Here is an 18606-nt window from a genome sequence, read left to right on the forward strand (position 1 = left end):
TGTTGGTTTTTCCGCCCGGCCTCTCACCCCGCTCTCTACCTCGGCCTCTCACATTCTGTGTGCGAGCGCATTCGTTTTTTCTTTTTTTTTTTTTTCCCACCTCGCGTGTGTGCGACCGCGGCGCTGGGTCCGACAGGCGGAAGGGCCTCGGGCCCGCGATTTTGAGTTCGGGCAGACGTGTGGTTTGCGCCCCGGATCACTTCCCAAAGAGATGAACTGGAGTCAGGACTGGGCTGATGGTGGCATAAGCTTGACCAAATCAAATCAAAGCAAATCAAAGCAGGTGCAGCGCAGTGCAGGCCAACGGCACATGGCAGCTGGGCAAGGGGAGCGATGGGGCCAAGGGCAGGGCGCACCGAGGACCCTTGTGCAGCAGCCGTCGGCATCGACCGATGCCCGCATTTCTTTCATCACTTCTCGTTCGATGTTTATCAGCTTGGCCCGCTTCTCGCTCACAACTGTCCTAATATCCACGACATAGTCGAAAGACGTCTGCCCGTCCTCTGCAGAGCCCTCCCCTTCCTCTGCCGTTTCTCCAGCGGGGTTCATCCGCCGTCAGCAGCTCCTCGACGATGCGTTCGCCCTTGGGCCCTGCTTCCCGCCAGTGCCGGCTCGCCCTGGCGCCGTTATGGGAGCCTCTCGGTCTGCCACAGTCCTGGTCCCACCGTCCCATCTCGCCCGTCAGGCTGATGATCCCCTTGCCGCCGTTGCCCCATGGGCCCATTGCGAGCTAGATTTGGACCAGCCCATCTTCTCCGCGAAATACCAAACAGCAGGTACTGACGTCTGCACGCTGCCTGGCAATCCCACGCTGGCCGATGCCCTGCCCATTCCCCAGTCTGACTGCCTGCAGCCGTAGGGCCGTGGTCCTTCCTGGGCCCCCTGAGCGGCGTGGATGCGAGTGCACTCATGTTTTGTCCCATCTGCTCACTTCTCTATCTCTGCGTGTTGTATTTATTCAACCCGTCCCCTAGTCTCCACCGTCAGCCTCCGGGGTGCAGGAGTTCCTGTCCCCCTTCCCTCTCGATATCTACCTGTCCAACCCATCGCACTGCTCAGATATTCCTGCCTGCTCCGCTCCTCAAGTTTTATACTTGGCTCTCCCGGCAGGTTTCATTGGAAACAAGATCTATTCTTTGCCTCATACAAGGCTGCAGACCGACAGGGACCTGGTCACCTGCAAGTGTAAACCCGCGAAATCGGCCGTGGCAGTGGCCCCAGAAACGTCGATTATCACGCCACATCTGTCACCGAATTTCTCCTGCTGGGTGTAACCGACAACAACCATGGATGCCTCGACATTCCCTATGATGCTGAACCTTTCCTCCCAAATTCCCTTACCACTCCCACCAGACCACAAGTCTTTCTTCAAACACGGCCCGAGTCACGCCCCTGCAGCAATCCCAGGTCTCACGCACAACCTGACGAACCCCTCGCTTCTCAAAACATTTGCCAGGGAGATGAATGGACCAATGCTCAAGAAGGAACCCTCGCTCCTAGAGAAGCACTTCCAAGAGCAACAACAGCACCGCCTGAACCTGAAGAAGAAGAGTGAGGAGCAAGCGGAGAAAGAGCAACAAGAACAACAGCCACATCCACAACCACAACCACAACCACAATCGCAGCAGCAGCAGCAGCAGCAGTCATTATCACAAGAGTCTGCTAGGTCATCGTCCACGCCATCTAGGAGCGAATCTAGCGCAGAAACAAAGGTCCCACCTCCATCTGCCTCGCCAGACACCGCCGCCCAACACCTATTTGATCTCGGCGGCGATCACCCAGCCTTTGCTGACCCCAAATACGTCCAGATGGTCTCCCGGATGGCAGCCTTCTACCAGCAGAGATGCCAGGCGATTTTGAACTACCAACAACAGCGGTGCCAGACCTGGGCTACCGGTCACAGGCAGAAGTGCCAGGAGATGATGCAGTCTGCCATGCTCGTCGTGGCATGGTACATCCGGGACCGGATCGGGAGGAGGAGGCGCAAGAGCAAGCGGGCTTTCCGCCGTGGCCTGCGCGAGAAAAACACCGCCGCCGCCTTGAGGCGGGCACCAAAGGGTGAGGTTGTCCGCAAGTGGGTTATGGATATCCCGGACGCCGCCCTGTCGCCCAACAACGGGATGCGGGATGACGCGAACCTGGATATGGAAGAGAGGGAATTCGACATTGAGAAAGAGGTCACGCCCGACAAGGACAGTCAGCTGTTCTCTGTCGCGGATCAGATGATCAAGTCTCAGCTGGCCAAGATCGACATCCCGCTGCTGGGGGCGCTGAATCTGGACGACAGCGACAGCGATACTGATGACGATGACGACGACATGGGACGCTTCCGTTATGCGCCCGAGGACTATGAACTAGAGGATGACGGAGAGGATGATGGGGACTATGACGACGACGACGACATCGACTATGAAGACGAAACCCAGGAGCCTACTGAGGACGAGATCTCCCAGGAGGCACTCAACGGGACCGGCAAGGGGTCGCTAAAGAGGAAGCGCAGCGACAGTGAAAGCGACATGGAACAAGTTGAAGTAACCGTACCGGAGCCAAAGCGCCGTATCGCACTCTAGGGGGGGGGGGCAAGGGGCAGATAGAGAAACGCGCACGCGGCATGTTCATTTTTGGCATAAACTTGAAGGGCTTTTACTTGTCAGGAGTTCAGGAACTTTAATTCGTGTGTAATAGTTCGGATACCCGTGTCGGCGTTTCAGTTGGGCGCGGATATACATATATATATGGGAAGGGCATCTGAGTCGCCCTATTTTTGACGCTTGGGAATCGGCATGGCAATGGACATTGGATAACCTGACATAGCTTTGGGAGTCTGGTACGCGCTTTGAGGGCCACGGGACGGAATCATCTGGGCGCAGAGAGTAACTAGGAACATTCTTCAACCGAGTCTGGAGCTCAATCTTCGCAACGAGTGATTCTCACGTAGAAAGACCTCTGATTTTACACCTCGAGATTTGTTTGACTACGCAGTGCGATGGGGCTGCATGGAAGGGACTAGATTGATACCGGCCAGATCGAAGAAAGTGCGTAGACCATTGACTGCTAGAGTTTGATCGCCGAGGCTGCTCTAGACTGTTCCTCGACCTAAATACCGTACACATGATCAGTCATGATCTTCCTCCGTCAACCCAGGGCAGCCCTCCATCTCCTCGTCAGGGTAAGCCAGCTTGCACCAGAAACAGTATCGGTGCCTCTCCCTGAGATACGCGACCAGCCCTGCCAGCTTGTCGCCGACCTCGAGCGCCTCGAACTCGTCCAGCTCCTGGTCCTCCTGGTCCAGGTCGTCCGCCGGCATGAAGACCGTCTTGTTGTTGGTCTCGGTGCGGCCGGCCGGGGGCCCACCGGTGCCAACGCCCAGGGCCATCTTGTCGTCGTCGTCCATGCCGTCATCCTCGTACGCAGGCAGCTTGGCTGACAGGCCGCCGCTGCTCTGCTCCAGGTCGTACCGCATCCTGCGGTCCCGCTCCGCCTCCTCGCGGCGGCGCACGAGGCCGCGGTAGACGACGGGGACTGACTTGAGCGGCCGCGAGGTCACCGCCTTCTTGGCCCCGCCCCTGACCTCACCAGCACCAGCACCGGCGGCAGGGGCGGGTGGCGCGCCCTCTCCGTCCTCGTCCATCTTCTCAGCAATCTTCTGCGCGGCAAATACCAGCTTCTCCTTGCGCGCGGCGTCACGCTCCCGCGCCATGCGCACCCTGTAGTCCCCGATCTCCTCGAGGCGCGCGCGCTTGGCCACCCCGGCGGCCTCGGCGGCCTCGGCGAGCTTCCTCTTCTTGTCGGCGTCGGCGCCGATGCCGCCGCGGTCCTCCTTGGTCTCGATGCGGAGAGGCTCGCTGCGCGCCGAGGGGTTGTCACGGCTGCCCAGAGCGGAGCCCGGGGTGAAGCCCATCTTGGCCATCATGGCCAGGCCTTTGCTCTTGGTCTTTGGGTTGGCTGCTGGGGGAGGCGTCCCCGTGTCATCAGGGCCGGCCCCCCCAGCCGCACCGGTGATGAGAGATCTGGACAGGCCCTCCTCTCGTCTCTGCCGCTCCTGCGCGGCGAGCTCTGCCTTTGACGGGATGATGCCGCGCTTGAGGCCTTCTTTCCGCAGGCGCTGGCTTCGCTGCAGGGAGGTCTCTGGTTGCTTGGCGGGCGGGTCGTCGAAGGTCATGTTCATGTAGTCGTCCTCTTCTTCCTCTTCCTCCTCTGCGACTGCCTTAACTCCTCCCGCATCCTGGCTTCTGTCGACGTCTGGTGGTGGCGATGCTGATGTGGTGCGGTCAGCCTCGTCGACGCTGCTTGGGCGGCCAAGGCTGCCGGCGGCTTTGGTGCCAAAGTGCCGCATTGCCTTGATATTTTGAGTTTCCGAACGGGTCTACAGTAGTGGAAGTTATGTGAGTTATTGCGGGGTTGAGCCCTTGGTGTTTGTGATTTATTTGAAGTGGTGGGTTTTGGTGACGTTCACTTGGGAAAGAAGCCGCGATTTTTCATGTCGTCTCACATTTAGGTAGATCTCACTACGGCGGTATCCCATCAGAACACCTTCAACGCCCGGCCCGCCCAATTGATGTAGGATATTTCCCCAACCACATGCAGTACCGGTTGGTATTCATGCTTGCCCCTTCTAATTCATAGACTTTCTTCACTGCATTGCTACTCGTTCTGAGCCATACGCAGAGTCCTGACGCCCACCAAGTCACCCAACCCCGTTCATGAATAAATTTGTGTACATCAATCAAATCGCATATGAGGCTCACAAATACAGCCCAGGATACCTCACGTCGACTCATCCTCAGGCAGCTCATCGACCACCGTCTCAACCATCCTAATCAGCTCATCGCTGCGGCCACAAAGTCAGTGGGCATTCCGACAGACACCAATAGACCAGGGAAAGGGCACTCACATGTCAGGTCTCTCACTCGGCTCCACACTCAAGCACTTTCTTACCACCTCCTTGATGGGATCACTGATAACAAGATCCTCTGCCGCACCGTTCGCACCACCGCCTTGGCCCATCCCAGTGTTGGTCCTCCTGACCGGCGCCTTCCTCTTGGTCCCGCCAGGCCCTTCGTCTGGGAAGCGCCAGTCCCCGCCCAGCACGCAGATACTCAATGAGCCGCCCGTCTCGTCGCTGCGCATCTCGAAGGGCGACTTCCCTACCAGGCAGGCGTACAATGTGCATCCCATCGACCAGATATCCACCTTTGTGTCGATCACGGTACCCGTCTTGACATCGAAGAGCTCCGGCGCCCGATATGGCATCGTGCTGTGCTCTGCTGCCGTGTCTTGTGTGGCGATGGCCAGGGACCGGGATGTGATGGGGATGGGGGAGACGGCGATGGAGCCCAGGTCCATAAGGATCGGTGCCGAGCCAGTATCGTCGATCATGATGTTGCCTGATGCACGTCAGCCCTGCTTGTGCAGCCTCACGGCCTCAGACGGTCGGCTGGCAGGTGGAATCCTTACCAGGTTTGATATCCCTGTGTGAATAGCTCTTGATCTCCCCATCCGGCACGCCGTCGTTGCCGTGCATCAAGGGCCTCTGCTGCTCCGTCTCGTCATCCTCGTCCGCCCCACCCGACTCCTGGTTCCCATTCCTCTTTGACCTGCCTTGCGCCGCCTCGACATTCTCGTCCACGCCATTGACGCGCATCTCCATCCTCTCGGGTCCTGAGCCGCCCCCGGTGCCGGGGCCGGTGTAGACGTGCATCTCCCTCAGCGCGCGGCAGACCCCGAGGAACAGGTGCATGAGCTTCTTTTCGGGGAACTTTGTGTGGTTGACGAGGTTCGCGTTGATGAGGTCCTGCAGGTTCCCCCTCCTGTAGTACGGCAGCAGGACGTAGACGGTCTTGGAGGCCTCGCCGCCGCCGCGCTCCGAGGCGATGGCGTAGTCGATGCTGTGGATTATGCCAGAGGTGTTGGCAAAGAGCTTATAGGCATCGACCTCCTTCATGGCCTGCGCGACGGACTCGGCGCCGAACGGGCATCGGATCTTTTTAAGGGCGAACAGCTCGGAGGTGGACGTGTCTTGGACGAGGTAAACGTAGGAGAAGCCGCCCTGTTGGGGCATGTGCCCATGAGCCCGTTGTTCTTGTTCTAGCTGGGAATGGGGGCTAGCCTACCTCGCCGAGTAACCTCAGGATCTTGAAGTTGCGACTGTTGATCTTGAGCGACGGAGAGCCGGGGAAGCAGTTCAGGCAGTTCCCGAAGGAGGTGATGAGGTCGAGAAATACCTGCGCCATTGTGACAGCTAGCTAGCTATGTCGGCGCAAGATCTAGGGTTGAGGTGCTGGACTGCTGGGGGCAGGTATCGTCAACCTTGCGAGGTGCGCACGGCGCCTTGTCCACGACCACCTCTCTGGGCCGGCGTCACTTGCGAGATGAGACAATGTGGCGTGTGTTTCAACGGTGCACGTCGGCGTTACTAGCACGTTGGGATTTCACGGACAGGCCGGCATCAATTGATCAAGGCGTCGATGAAAAAAAAAAAAATAGCTGCTTCGTTGTTATAATGCGCAACTGGGGAGGAGATAACGGGGAGATGGGTTGTTTCTGAAGATGGACTACAATAGTTGGAACGGGGCATGTACCACCTACCTTTGGGTACGTAGTACCTTCGGTGCCATGCCGCTGTCTGTCCCTGGCTACGTAAGCTCTCCGTTCCAGGGTTCTTTCCCCAGCACCCGTCAGAGCTTCAAGACGGCACTAGAACCTGAAGAGCTATACCCCTTGCGACGATCCCGTTTCGACGGAGCTAGACCGTGCTATTGACATCAATACTGAGATGAGGACCAGCTAGTCGATCTTGTACAGGATTTCGGCAACATTGAACCACCCTTCGTACTCGACTGATTCCATCGTTTCATCCAAGTCAAAATGGTAGTGTCCGCCTCTCCTGTTGTCCTCAGCACCGTCAGCCCCAAAGCAGTGGGTATGTTCTTTCCTGAGTCCGAGGTCCTTGTCATGACCGGAATGGAGCACGGACAAACAGACCATCGGCGTGTCCATGTCGTACCAGTGGAGCCACCGGTCGACGTCTTGACGGCTCGTGAATGCCTTCTCAGGAAAGTCGGGCATCACATGCATCTTCAACCTGCCCGACCGAACCACAAAAACGCCACCCACACTGATCAGCCGGTCGCCGTAGACATCCGCGAGGCCCTTCTGGATAGCCTCGGTGAAGTTCAGCTTCCCCGTCCTGCCTTTCCCCTTGATGTGCAACAGCGGGCCCGCCTCTCCGTCGCAGCCAAAAAGGTTACACATCAGCGCACAACCTGTAGAGGTGACGATCTTCTCACATAGAGCGCCGCCGTCGTCCAGCACCTTGGCATAGCGGGTACAGTTTCTCAGCTCCCCATCTGCGGCGGAACCGAACGCAATGTTTGGTGCCAGCTCTATGTTGCGTCCCAGGTCGAAGAATGGCCCGGCACCTGCTCCAATCAAGACACCACCCGCCATCTCCATCTGCCCAGAAAGCCTGAGCAAATCGTATCGCTTGTCCAGATCGATCTCGGGGAAGAGGTTCCTCTGCCCGCCTATGTCCGCGACGCGTGGGTTGCCGGAGAGGCCACGACCAGCAAGGTGGAACGGCGGATGGCGCAGGTCGGGCGGGTGGGACACCGAAGCACTTGACGTGCCGAAGTTCGATGCAAGCCCGTTTCGTACTGCGGCAGCCACCTCTTCAAGTGGAGGGGGGTGAAGAAGTACTCTTCGGACAGGCCAGGAGTGTTCGGCCATTTTCCTAGTGTTTCAAGGTGCTGGGCCGATCTGATTGCTTTTGCTCATTTGCACTTCAGGCCGTGATGGCTAGATGGGCTTCCAAAGTCTCTTCTTAAAGGAACGGGGACTTTGGATGGAGGCACGAGACTTTCCGAGACCTCGGGGGCCGAAGATAAAGGCGGGGTTCGGAATCAGTAGTGCAATTATTAGGTCAAGCTGTGGCTCGGGATGATCAGGCCATGTCAACATTTGAACGGCATATTTCATCTTGGTCTCTTAGGACTTGTGGCACTTGTCTCAATTCTATATGTCGCTTGATAGAGCAGGCACTTTGCTCATAATTCTTGAACGTGGCCCTTACAGTCTCTCCCAAAGCCAAGAGGATAGTATATGTACACAACCATTCTTGTTTATCCAGAGTGTATTTGACACACTATAAAAGCAGCATCCGCCCTTACAGTAGCAATCCTTTTCCTTGCTAGGCAGTTGGGTGGAGGGGAGGGGAAAACATACATGTTCTTGTGTTCTTGTGTTTGTGTATGTGTCGACAATGAAAACCATTATTTCTGCAAAATGCTTCCGTTGGTGCACAAAAGTCGGGCTCAAAATTCGGCTGCAAATATGAGAAGCCATTTCCTGTACGTCATTTGCGTATAATGACAAACATACGCTCTCTATCCATTTTCCTCCGTCGCAGAAGAAGTATTGGTTGAGATGACTGTGCCACCACAGCGCCACTGGGTAGCGCTCACGCCTCTTGGCCAACTGCCGATATTCAGCCGTTGACTCTGCGTCCAACCCGAGACCTTTTCTTTAGGTAGACTATAGTTCCCAGCCAATTCCAAATGATCTGTTGAGATCCTGCTTTGTCTCTGAAAGTCTTTGCCCACAGGCTACTTGACAATGGCCCAGTTCCGACTTGACGGGTTTGCCCTTGTCGTTGGCGTAAGTGCATCACCAACTGCCCCGCTTCTCATGAGAAGATCGGAGATGTTAATTTACACCTCTTCGATAGGCGGCCGGGGGTATCGGGCGAGAGGTCGCCTGCATGTTCGCTGAAGCTGGCATCAAAGGTGCATTGCTTGCGGACATCAATTCCAAGGGAGCACATGAAGCTGCGGAACAGAGCAAGGCCCTGGCATCCAATCCTGACTATCGATTCCATTCCACCTCGGTTGATGTCACGGACGCCGCGTCTGTGGATGACATGGTCAAACTTGCCGTAGAACGCTTTGGTCGTATCGATTACTGCATTAATGCTTTCGGAGTGGGTTACCACGCAGGTGATATAGCACAGACTGAGATGAGCTAACTTCAAACTTCCACAGGTGGATGTTTCCTCCTATACTCCCTTCGATCAGACCGATCCCGACGATTACGATCGGGTACTTGGGATCAACACTAAAGCCATCTTCCTTGTGACACGCGCCGTCGGGAAGATCATGCGCTCTCAGGAGCCTATCACAGTCAACCTCGGAAGACACGGAAGTCGGGATACTGGCCGTGGGTCTATCGTCAACGTGTCTTCGGCCATGGCACTTGTGGCCGTGCCTGCAAAAGCGCCCTACACGACCTCTAAACATGCCGTTACGGGCATCACAAAAGCTGCGGGTACGTCTTGTTGGACACTTCTCATAACAATGCCCATCACTGACCATGAAAAAAAAAAAACAGCGACCGACTTGAAAGGGGATGGAATCCGTGTCAACCAGGTATGCCCATCATGGGTGAGGACTCCAATGTACGAGGAGGAATGCCGTAGGATTCCTCAGACACCCGAGATCTTGAAGAAATTAACTTCTTTGGATCGTCCACTCGAGCCAGACGAGGTTGCCTCCGCTTGTCTGTACCTCTGCTGCCCTGCTACGAGGTACATCAATGCAGGTACTTTGCTCATGGATGCTGGAATCACGGCTGCGGTCACCATTTGAGCGCGTGGACAGCCGAGCTCTGTTCCATACGAACCATAAAGAATACGGAAAGGCAATGGAAAATAGGGCACGATTCCTAGTGCAACACGGAGGAACTAAGACGTCTAGTTCGTCGATGGCAAAACAAGTCCTATGGTGAAAAGACTTTGTATGTGGCCGCATATGAATACGTGAAATGCGTCTCCCGAGTATAATGGTATTATCTGCTTCTTCCGGAACTACACAGAAGCTTGTTGGAGAAGCCTGCTCTTCCTCCTTAAACGCAAGCCGAGTTTCCTCAATACAAAGGGGATCGGAATCATGATCACCGCTAGGCACCCGAGAAGAGTAGAAGCCCATTGTACACCGAGATTTTCGAACATCTGCCTGGAAAAGAGAGGAAATCCAGCCGCAACCGCTGAGCGGAGCATGATGTTTGCCGCAACTGCTGAGGCGGCCCTGTTAAAAGTCAGCTTTTCTTTCGTAGTACACGCGAGTAAATCGTTGGCAACCCACAGTGGCAGATATGCGTCTACCAAATAGTTGAAACAAGGTAAGAAGACACATAGAATGCCAAACCCTGTGAACAGGCCTGCCAGGGTGGGTGCGGCCCAGTGAATCCTAGGGTCGAATCCAGTCCAGCCGAACCTATTAGGACGAGAGATTGTTAACATGGACATGTAGTAACTCATGTGAAACGAGGGGTTTACGAACCAGAAAATGCCGATTGCAAATATAGGCGCCCCAATTAGAGTAGGTGACAAACGCCACTCAGGGACCGGCACGTTCTCATTCTCCGCCAGCTTCCTCACATATGCCGAGTGTTTCGAGAGAATGAAGATAAGCGCTAGAGTCAGCCCCGTAAGGAGGCCGAGGAATGGAAGGCCACTGATGCCAGGGGCCATGCCGTGGACCTCCTCGAACACGATGGGGTAGGCTGTGAGGAGGCAGTAGACGATACCGTAGATAAACGACATATACATCGACACAAAAAGAATAACAGGCTCCGTTACCAGCATGAGCAGCGGCCGAGTGAAGTACTTCTCGGCCAACGCCCGCGCGTCAGTCTCAACCCTTTCGTGGCGGGCCTGAATCCCCCAGTTGCCAGTCCGGCGGCGCATAGCCGCTGCCTTTTCGACAAGGATGCACGGCGCGTACGTCTCCCGCAGAAAGAACAGCGAGACTGCCCCATTGACAAAGCTTAGTATCGCAGGGACGTAGAGCGTCCACCGCCAGCCCAGGTAGCTAGAAGTGATGAAGCCACCCACAAAGGGGGCAGTGAACGGCCCACCAAAGACCGTCAGGGCGTAGAGCTGGATGGCGACTCCGCGGTAGGTGTTGTCGAAAACGTCGGCCAGCACGCCCGGCACGACTGTGAGCTGGCCCGCACCGCACGCGCCCGCAAAGAAGCGGCATATGGTCAGCGTCTGGATGTCTTTGGCCACGGCAGAGGCGACGGTGAAGATGCCTCCCGCGAGCATCGAGATGGTCAGGGGCCACCGGCGACCCCATAGCTCGGACGCGGGTGCCCATATGAGCGGGCCGCATGCGAAGCCCAGCACATACAAGGTGGTCCCGAGCGTGCCGACTTCCCTCGACACGCCGAGGTCTCTGCTAACTGCCTGGGTGGCCGGGGCGAAGACGGCACTGTTGAAGGATACTATGTAAGTCCCTAAACAGACTAGGATTGATGTGAAGAGTCTGTGATAGACGAGGAAATGCCATTAGTATTTGGGCTAATTGATTGATGAATCAAGGACAAAGCTAACTTTTTGGAGCGGCTCCAGTTGTATGGATGTAGCGGATCGTCTGCTTCGTCGAATTCGACCGTATATGTATCGGGCTCTGGCAGCATAGGCGGGAGGGACTTGCCCATTCCCATGGACAATTTCTCCATGGAATCCATTCTGTTCACTCCTGTGATGACATTGTTAACAGAGTCAGTCATTCCTCTGTCTGTAAGATGAGATGTGTTTACCTGAGACACAAGAACTTTGCATGTGACGGTAGTTCGTGAATATCTAGGCTTCAGGTCTCAATCTAAGCTGATGCTCGAGGCAACTCTGACAAACAAGATTCACAGTGTGAAGTACAAAAGAAACATGACAGGTCTGTCAAGGAATTGTCTTGCATTTGATGAGTCTATGCTCGCATCATATTCGTTATTTGTCATTGGACACGGCCCGGGTGTTGCGGCTCTCTTGTAGTCTCGAGCATCTGCTTCTTTGGGGAAAGTGGTGGCGGAGATGGGAGGCCGCAATATCCGCACCGCTTATACCGGAGCTCGACCCGTTGAGAATGCTTTACAGCATGGATCCGGCGGGAGATATTAATAATGTTTTGATGATTGCTTTTTCTTCTTCATAATTCTTGTCTTCACAAGTTGATTTCTCAGCTAGACCCGCCCATAAAAGAGGGGCCAGACATCAGATCCGCATGCAGGAATTGGTCAAAGTCTATCCGCTGAAGCCCGGGGAGGTCCGCGACCAGGGCACCAAGCCAGGAATAGTCCTCGGCGCTGGGACTTATTTGTTGTTGTGGCGGTGCTGCCGCCTGCCGCTCGTGATGGTGGATGTTGAGGGCCTCGCCGAGGATGGCAATGTCGTCCTTCCTGCGTTGCTGGTGCAGCAGGACCAATAGACAGGCCGCACTGTGCGCCTCCCTCATGGCTTCCGTGTCGTAGGTTGAGGCAACGAGGCTCAGGGTCTGCATCGCTTCTGGGAGCATCGCAAGGGATGATCGGGTGTCCATCACGAGGAGGAAGCATAGCACGTGGAAAGGGACGTTCGCAACCTGGTGCCACGGGCAGCACTCGGTGACCATCTTCCGTGCGCAACCAAGCCCCTTCTTTAACAAGGCCAGGACCTGCTCTGCCAGGCCTGGCGAGATGTCGAGATTCTGTGTGTGGATGCGCCGCAGAATACAGAGCACCAGATTGCACTGCGCAAGAACCGATGGCGGCCTGGTGTGGACTCCTCCTACGACATCGGAAAGTGTTGACGTGAGATCCGTCTCCTGCTTCAGCCTCCCCGGATCGAGGCTGACTGACACGGGCAAGAGACCCAAGACTTCAGCAGTGTAGTCCCCCGGCTTCGGCTCTGGTGGCAGGGGCAAGTCGTCTGTCCGGAAAGAAACGCGGGAGAGGCCCAGGTCGAAGGAAGTCCACGCATTGAGGTGGTGGGCAACCCCCACAAGCCTCCTCTGGATATCTGGGTCGCATTGGGCACTGGGCAGGAGGACTGACGGGGACCCGGGGTGAAGTCCCGAGGCTTCGACAAGGTGCATCAAGGTGGAACTTGCGAGCCAGGTGGAATGAGGCGAGTCCGTCATCCGGAGATAACAGACCCGGAGGGTCCAACCGGTCAAGAGGTCTATGGGTGGAGGACCAGATAGATGATAGTTGTCTAGACAGGCACGGGCTGAGCGGACCAGATGTAGTTCGGTGATGGTGGCATTTCGTTGCGAGAAGAGACATCCGATAGCAGCGACTCCACCCAAGACACTGTCATATATGCCGGGTGCCTGAGGTGATTCCCATCTTGCGGCCAGCTTTGCGAAGAAATGCTCTTGTTCGATGAACCCATAGCAGGGGTCTACTTTGTCGAAGTAAACCCCGGCCAGGAATTTCATGTGTTCTAGCGAGGTGATCTCAACAACTGGCAGTGGGGAGGTGGCAAAATCCATCTGGGAGGACAACTGCCTTGTCCCGATGTTCCAGCCAAAGAGATTAAGCTTCGGAGCCTTTGTAGGATCGATCTTGAGGCCGAGATTCCTGACGAAGGCCGCCCCGGAGTTGGCCTCGAGGCGCCGGACGAGGCCGGTGTGGTCAGAACCGACATTGCCGGGCTGCTCCGGGGCGCTTGGCTGCACAGGTGGTGACACGACTGAAGACGGCCCGGGGACGGCCTGGCCGGCAGGTCGGGAAGCCCTGTGTCGAAGTTCGGGCTCGTAGTAACAGGAATAGCCCCAATCCGTGCAGGTGAGGCAGGGCTCATTCCCGTCGCACCTCCTCTTGCGCTCTCGGCAGGGCCCACAGGCCTGACGGGACCGCTTTCGCTTTAGCGAGCTCATACCTAGGGTACTGTCAGGCCAGACTGGATCAGTGGCCGGATGAAGGTCGCGACAAGAAACCACATCGTGACGCTGCTTGGTGGAGAGCGGGTGAGGTGGAAAGTGCGGAGTTGACGACTTGACGCTTCGGGCGGGAGCTGCGGCCCCGTCGGCTATTGCGGAAGGCCGGGAAGTAGTCAATGCGGGCGTAGTTCTTAAACAATGAGACAATGATTCAATCTAGTCAAACTAATGCTGCTGTCGCCTACTAACATGATGCCATCAGGGTCATCTACCAATGCAGTCTCCCAGTCCCGAAATTCCATCGCTGATCGGCCACAAAGGCACTCAAAGCCACAAGCGGTAGGTGGCAACCTCAAACGGCCGGAGCGTGATCGGGTAGTTGCCATCCTCGTTCTTCTCCAGCGCAGCCTCGCCGGGGATCTCGTCCTCAAGCACGTTGACCTTGGTGATCTTCTGCACATCCCAGGTCGTCTTGATGGCGGTGCGGGAACGGCCGCCGAGGGACTCGTACATACGTATGATGACGCACTTGCCCTTGCGGGCGGGCAGGTCGCCACGGCTGACATCCACATCATCCTCGCCTCGCTTGACCGCATCCAGAACGATTGCCGAGTCGCCTATTAGCTTGATAGGTGCCTCGAATGACAGCGTCTTGGGCTTGCGGGCCAATACCAGCGGGCTGTTGAATTCGTAGCCGGCGCGGACCGTGGCGCTGCCCAGAGGGCCCTCGTGTGGCAAGATCGCGTACCGGATCTTGTGTGTGCCCATGTCCGCATGCTCGTCGGGAGCCTTGGGGGATCGGAGGAGGGATAAGCGCATCATGTCCCCGCAGGTCGCGAATCCATATTTGCTGTCATTCAGGATCGAGACACCGTAGTTGGATTCCGACAAGTCGGCAAATTTATGGCAGCACACCTCGAATTTGGCCATGTCCCAGCTCGTGTTGTAGTGTGTTGGTCGCTTCACGATACCGTATTGGGTCTCGTAGCTGGCCTCGGTGCTCCTCAAGTCGACTGGGAACTCAACCTTGAGGAACTTCATGTCCTCGTGCCAGTCAACCTCGGTGCTGACCTCGACGTATGATTGCTGACCCTTGAGCGCGGCCGACAGGCTGACGGTTGAGACAAGGTTGCTCTTCTCGCTGATCTTAACACGACTGGTCAGGCTAACACGATAGCTCTTGTTCTCGCTGATCTTGGTGTCATAGACGGGGAGCTCCTTGCGAGAGTCGAGGTGGAAGACCTCGACGTCCCAGGCTTGCCAGTATAGGGGCTTGTCGTCGAAGATGACAAATTGATTTGCCCTCCCTGAGAGGGTCTCACGACCTAACCGACGATCGTAAAGCGATGTAATGACGCCGTTTTCGACCTTCACCTGAAGCTGCTCATTCTGCATGACGAAAACTCCCTTCGATACCTCTTCGACCGAGACAGCAGCCCCTTCCACGGACGGCGCCTTGAAGGGCCTCAGGGTGAGGTACGGACCCTCGCCGCAAGCGACAGCTGGCGTGTTGCCCAGCTCCACAATACTCTTCCTGGGCCAGAAAAGGCTGTTGAGTGCTGTGGCATTCTCGATCGAGGTAGTGCTGGTCGTCTCCTCGCCAACACCGAGCGCTTCCCTCGCGTCTGCGAGGCACTTCTTGCCAATCTCATACACATGAGCATAAAGCTGTCCAGGGTTAATATCATGATTTTGAAGAGCCGAGACGTGGGGTGAGGCCACAGGGCAGAGGAAAAGAGGTGGAATGCTTACCTTGTCAGAGTCGTCATAACACATTTCAATGCAGCTGCCAGGAAGGCAGTCGTGGAACTGGCAGAGAAGAACATTCTCCCACATGGAATCAATGTCCGCCTTGGGGTACTTGTATGACGAGTTCTTCAACGAGGCGATGGTGGCAAAGAGCTCTAGAGCCCTCAACATGAACTCGCAGGTCCGGTTGTTTCGCTTGTTACGCGCCTGGGTGGTGTAGGTGCCTCGGTGGAGCTCAAAGTAGAGCTCGCCGTACCACGTCACGAGCTTGTCAGCCTTGGGGATGATCTTGTCAAAGAAATCATCGACAGAATTGCCCATGTGGACCCGTGGCAGACCACCAGTCCTGTCCGCTATGCCTCTGCAACGACGGAGCTTCTCAAGGTGTTCCCAGGTAGGACCACCACCACCGTCGCCCTTTCCAAAGACGAGGAGAGAAGTGTGGTCTTGATCCATGGACTTGTGTGAGGCGACGCTGCGCCTGACGTCCCCAAACTCAGCGTTAGAAGTGTAGGTCTCTGCTGGCGGCATGTGACAGACGACCTGAGAGCCATCAAGAGCCACCCAGTTGAAGGTGGTGTGCGGGAAGTTGTTGATGTTGTTCCAGCTCAGCTTCTGGGTCAGGAAGCGATCCATGCCAGCGAGTCTGCACAGCTGAGGGAGCTGAGAGGAGTAGCCAAAAGTATCCGGAAGCCAAAAAGTCTGGCTGCGCTGGCCAAAGTGGGACTCGAAGAACCGCTGGCCATAGATGAACTGTCTCACAAGAGACTCTCCGCTGGGGAGGTTCGTGTCGTGCTCAACCCAGCTGCCCCCAATCGGGTGGAACTGTCCGGACTTGACCTTCTCTTTGACCCGGTCGAATACGTACGGATAGTACTCCTTGAGCCACTTGTACTGCTGGGCCTGGGAGCAAGCGAAGTTCAGTTCGGGGTACTCCTCCATCAAATTGCACTGGTTTGTCCAAGAGCGTGCAACCTTTCGCTTGGTCTCGTCCCAAGGCCATAGCCAACATGTGTCAATATGGCAGTGTCCGATTCCGTAGACGACAGGCTCCTTTCCGCTGTCGTAGACTTTCGCAGAGTCGACATTGCCAATGTACTCACGGGCGATCTCACGCGCCCTCAAAATGGAGTCCTGGTTGCCCACCTCAATGGTTTCGATAATACGGTTGATGACAGCAAGGGCCTGATGTTCTTCCCATGTGTTTTTGGCGAGCTCCCTAGCAGCATCCCCAATGATCCACATGTCGATACGCAGCTGTCGGGCCTGGACGTTGACTGCCACAATGTCGGCCTTTTGGAGAGCGAACATTCGGTTCGGGTCGGGGGGCTGAATGGTGTCACCTCCCGTGGGGTTTCCAAACATGCCGTTGCACGCCATCTCGACGTAGAATGTGTGTTCCTCACCATCTCGAAAAGATTCCGGGAGAAGCCATTCAATGCGCTCACCACCACCGGTCAGGCCCTGCAGCGGGTTTCCGTCGGAAGACCAAACCATACCCTCACTGTTGGAGTCCCAGTGGAATTCAAGACGCTCCTTATCCCGAAGCTCGTCGGGAACTGTGAGCTGGACCTTGAACCAGTGGGTGGTCCATGAAGGGCCAAAGGCACGGCCGGTCTCGGTGTCCTTGAACTCGTGCGAGACGGCATCCTCGAACGTGGGACGCTCTTGTCCCGGAGCCGCCCAAGTAGAAAGTTTCACATGTGGACGACCGGAAGCACGACCCTCGTCATACATCCTAGATGCATGGGCAGTCGTCAGCAGTGTTCACATGGGAGCGAAGAGGAGGAACTGACGCATTGAGAGTGACATTGCGATACTGATTATCCTTGTACTCGCGCTCTATGCGGTCGAGATAGATGTGGTCAATCAGCTTCCCAACCGGCTTCCGGGCCAGGAGAGGGTAGTCGGCCTTGGTCTGGGAGAGGCGGGAGAGGTCTCGTTCGCCACCCATGCTGTCCTTGTTGTCGACCGAGGCCTCGCTAAAACAAACGAAAGGTATTAGTTGTTACGCTGCAACAAAATCAAACGGTTCTTGATGTTTGTAGAAATGATGGTGATATAGCCCTTGACCAAGAAACGAGAGCAACGGTGTTTGTTATTGTTGGAAGAGATAGCTTATGTTTCAAGCTCGATGGGGAGCTTGTAGCTGCGAGAGTGATGTAACATGACATGGCCCACACGAGCTCCTGCATTGGGTGTACTGTCTAGTTGACCCCCAGATCCTTGTGGGACGATGCAGGGGCAGACGGGCGCCACCCTTTGGTTCGTGCGGGGTTAGCTGGTTCGCCGTCTTCCTGCCTGGCTGTCCGTTATGGACAAGCCAGGCGGGGATAGGCCGGGAAGCAGAATGCCTGGGGCGGGGAACTGTTGGAGATGTCTTGCCCGCCTGGGGGCATGACCCAAAAGCCGGCCAGAACAGGAATGAGGATTTTATGAGTAGGGAGAGCCAAGAGAGGTTGAGAGGGTGTAAATGAGGTAAACTCAGTGACAGGTGACAGAGAAGCGGGACAACGTTGTTATTGAAGGGGCCATGGCCTGTATTCAGACCTGGACTCTTCTCTATACCAGAACAGCAGTTGGGCTGTGGGCTTTGTAACGCGAGGCCAGCCAGCCAGCCAGCCAGCCAGGATTTTGACTCACCTGAATTTTTGAATTGTCATTTCAGCTAAGTGGCAGTTGTCCATAACAACTGTAAAGTCTGTCTTCCATGTGACGAATGAGACGGGTGTTGGTATGGAGGTTCGGAGGCACCCAAAGCAGAGGAGCAGAGGTTGGAGGATGCTGGCAGGGTGTGATGTTTAAGCTTATGCAGACCAAGAAAACTAAAGAAAAGGGAGAGCCATGTCGTGTGATGGCTCTGGAGGTGATGTTCAAGGGCTGCCAGGCTGCCACTGATAGTGCTGCCTGGTGATGATGGAGTGGGTTGTAGGAATAGGAAACCTTCATCACAACATCGTGATTTATATATCCGTTCCTGCCTGCTTTAGGCTGAAGACGCCATGCCGTTGAGAGTCTGCCCCAGCCAGGCATATGTTGTGGAAAGCACAGAGTAGACACACTCCCAGGCAGCCTTCCGGTCCAGCTTCAACAGGAAAGAGCCAGCATCTCGGGCAACTGGATGCCATCCGAACTGGTCACATGTGATGGCCCATTTTCTGGC

General features: G+C 56.0%; 9 protein-coding genes across 9 annotated transcripts; 2 read left to right on the forward strand and 7 right to left on the reverse strand.

Moving 5' to 3' along the window:
- Positions 1–264: 264 nt before the first annotated feature.
- KVR01_005608 (uncharacterized protein) lies at positions 265–831 on the reverse strand (the record flags this gene model as incomplete). The annotated part of the gene is made up of 2 exons (XM_044784022.1): positions 265–522; positions 703–831. 2 exons carry the CDS (start codon positions 829–831, stop codon positions 265–267), a joined length of 387 nt encoding a protein of 128 aa, XP_044646053.1.
- Positions 832–1286: 455 nt separating this feature from the next.
- KVR01_005469 (uncharacterized protein) lies at positions 1287–2570 on the forward strand (the record flags this gene model as incomplete). The annotated part of the gene is made up of 1 exon (XM_044793343.1): positions 1287–2570. One exon carries the CDS (start codon positions 1287–1289, stop codon positions 2568–2570), a length of 1284 nt encoding a protein of 427 aa, XP_044645914.1.
- A 458-nt stretch (positions 2571–3028) lies between these two features.
- Positions 3029–4468, reverse strand: KVR01_005033 (uncharacterized protein). The gene has a single exon (XM_044785296.1). The coding sequence runs from the start codon at positions 4334–4336 to the stop codon at positions 3116–3118; it is 1221 nt and encodes a 406-aa protein (XP_044645478.1). The 5' UTR covers positions 4337–4468; the 3' UTR covers positions 3029–3115.
- A 6-nt stretch (positions 4469–4474) lies between these two features.
- KVR01_005116 (uncharacterized protein) lies at positions 4475–6559 on the reverse strand. The gene is made up of 4 exons (XM_044792673.1): positions 6114–6559; positions 5458–6049; positions 4895–5387; positions 4475–4831 (listed from the first exon to the last, which is right to left on the reverse strand). The coding sequence occupies exons 1-4, from the start codon at positions 6231–6233 to the stop codon at positions 4768–4770; spliced, it is 1269 nt and encodes a 422-aa protein (XP_044645561.1). The 5' UTR covers positions 6234–6559; the 3' UTR covers positions 4475–4767.
- Positions 6560–6762: 203 nt separating this feature from the next.
- KVR01_005212 (uncharacterized protein) lies at positions 6763–8033 on the reverse strand. Its single transcript, XM_044792055.1, has one exon. It carries the CDS (start codon positions 7726–7728, stop codon positions 6787–6789), a length of 942 nt encoding a protein of 313 aa, XP_044645657.1. The 5' UTR covers positions 7729–8033; the 3' UTR covers positions 6763–6786.
- A 388-nt stretch (positions 8034–8421) lies between these two features.
- KVR01_005641 (uncharacterized protein) lies at positions 8422–9841 on the forward strand. The gene is made up of 4 exons (XM_044787860.1): positions 8422–8655; positions 8726–8977; positions 9039–9321; positions 9385–9841. The coding sequence occupies exons 1-4, from the start codon at positions 8614–8616 to the stop codon at positions 9639–9641; spliced, it is 834 nt and encodes a 277-aa protein (XP_044646086.1). The 5' UTR covers positions 8422–8613; the 3' UTR covers positions 9642–9841.
- Positions 9842–9859: 18 nt separating this feature from the next.
- Positions 9860–11620, reverse strand: KVR01_004931 (uncharacterized protein; the record flags this gene model as incomplete). Its single annotated transcript, XM_044784865.1, has 5 exons — positions 9860–10079; positions 10137–10268; positions 10335–11321; positions 11390–11537; positions 11599–11620. 5 exons carry the CDS (start codon positions 11618–11620, stop codon positions 9860–9862), a joined length of 1509 nt encoding a protein of 502 aa, XP_044645376.1.
- Positions 11621–12011: 391 nt separating this feature from the next.
- On the reverse strand, positions 12012–13756 carry KVR01_005522 (uncharacterized protein; the record flags this gene model as incomplete). Its single annotated transcript, XM_044783030.1, has 2 exons — positions 12012–13676; positions 13703–13756. 2 exons carry the CDS (start codon positions 13754–13756, stop codon positions 12012–12014), a joined length of 1719 nt encoding a protein of 572 aa, XP_044645967.1.
- A 126-nt stretch (positions 13757–13882) lies between these two features.
- Positions 13883–18596, reverse strand: KVR01_005162 (alpha-mannosidase). Its single transcript, XM_044787843.1, has 4 exons — positions 18087–18596; positions 17240–17425; positions 15447–17181; positions 13883–15362 (listed from the first exon to the last, which is right to left on the reverse strand). The coding sequence occupies exons 1-4, from the start codon at positions 18128–18130 to the stop codon at positions 14019–14021; spliced, it is 3309 nt and encodes a 1102-aa protein (XP_044645607.1). The 5' UTR covers positions 18131–18596; the 3' UTR covers positions 13883–14018.
- Positions 18597–18606: the final 10 nt, after the last annotated feature.

The sequence above is a fragment of the Diaporthe batatas genome, assembly GCF_019321695.1.
Source record: "Diaporthe batatas strain CRI 302-4 chromosome Unknown Contig00005, whole genome shotgun sequence".
NCBI classification, from domain to species: domain Eukaryota; kingdom Fungi; phylum Ascomycota; class Sordariomycetes; order Diaporthales; family Diaporthaceae; genus Diaporthe; species Diaporthe batatas.

Coding starts and splice junctions, on each gene's coding strand:
- KVR01_005033 (XM_044785296.1), bottom strand. CDS start 4,336: ATGCGGCACTTTGGCACCAAAGCCGCCGGCAGCCTTGGCCGCCCAAGC.
- KVR01_005116 (XM_044792673.1), bottom strand. CDS start 6,233: ATGGCGCAGGTATTTCTCGACCTCATCACCTCCTTCGGGAACTGCCTG. Junction 6,050..6,113: donor TCCTGAGGTTACTCGGCGAG/GTAGGCTAGCCC, acceptor ATGCCCCAACAG/GGCGGCTTCTCCTACGTTTA. Junction 4,832..4,894: donor CCGAGTGAGAGACCTGACAT/GTGAGTGCCCTT, acceptor TTGTGGCCGCAG/CGATGAGCTGATTAGGATGG.
- KVR01_005212 (XM_044792055.1), bottom strand. CDS start 7,728: ATGGCCGAACACTCCTGGCCTGTCCGAAGAGTACTTCTTCACCCCCCT.
- KVR01_005641 (XM_044787860.1), top strand. CDS start 8,614: ATGGCCCAGTTCCGACTTGACGGGTTTGCCCTTGTCGTTGGC. Junction 8,978..9,038: donor ACTGCATTAATGCTTTCGGA/GTGGGTTACCAC, acceptor AAACTTCCACAG/GTGGATGTTTCCTCCTATAC. Junction 9,322..9,384: donor GGGCATCACAAAAGCTGCGG/GTACGTCTTGTT, acceptor AAAAAAAAACAG/CGACCGACTTGAAAGGGGAT.
- KVR01_005162 (XM_044787843.1), bottom strand. CDS start 18,130: ATGGACAACTGCCACTTAGCTGAAATGACAATTCAAAAATTCAG. Junction 17,426..18,086: donor ATGACAATTCAAAAATTCAG/GTGAGTCAAAAT, acceptor CGTTTGTTTTAG/CGAGGCCTCGGTCGACAACA. Junction 17,182..17,239: donor CGCAATGTCACTCTCAATGC/GTCAGTTCCTCC, acceptor CCATGCATCTAG/GATGTATGACGAGGGTCGTG.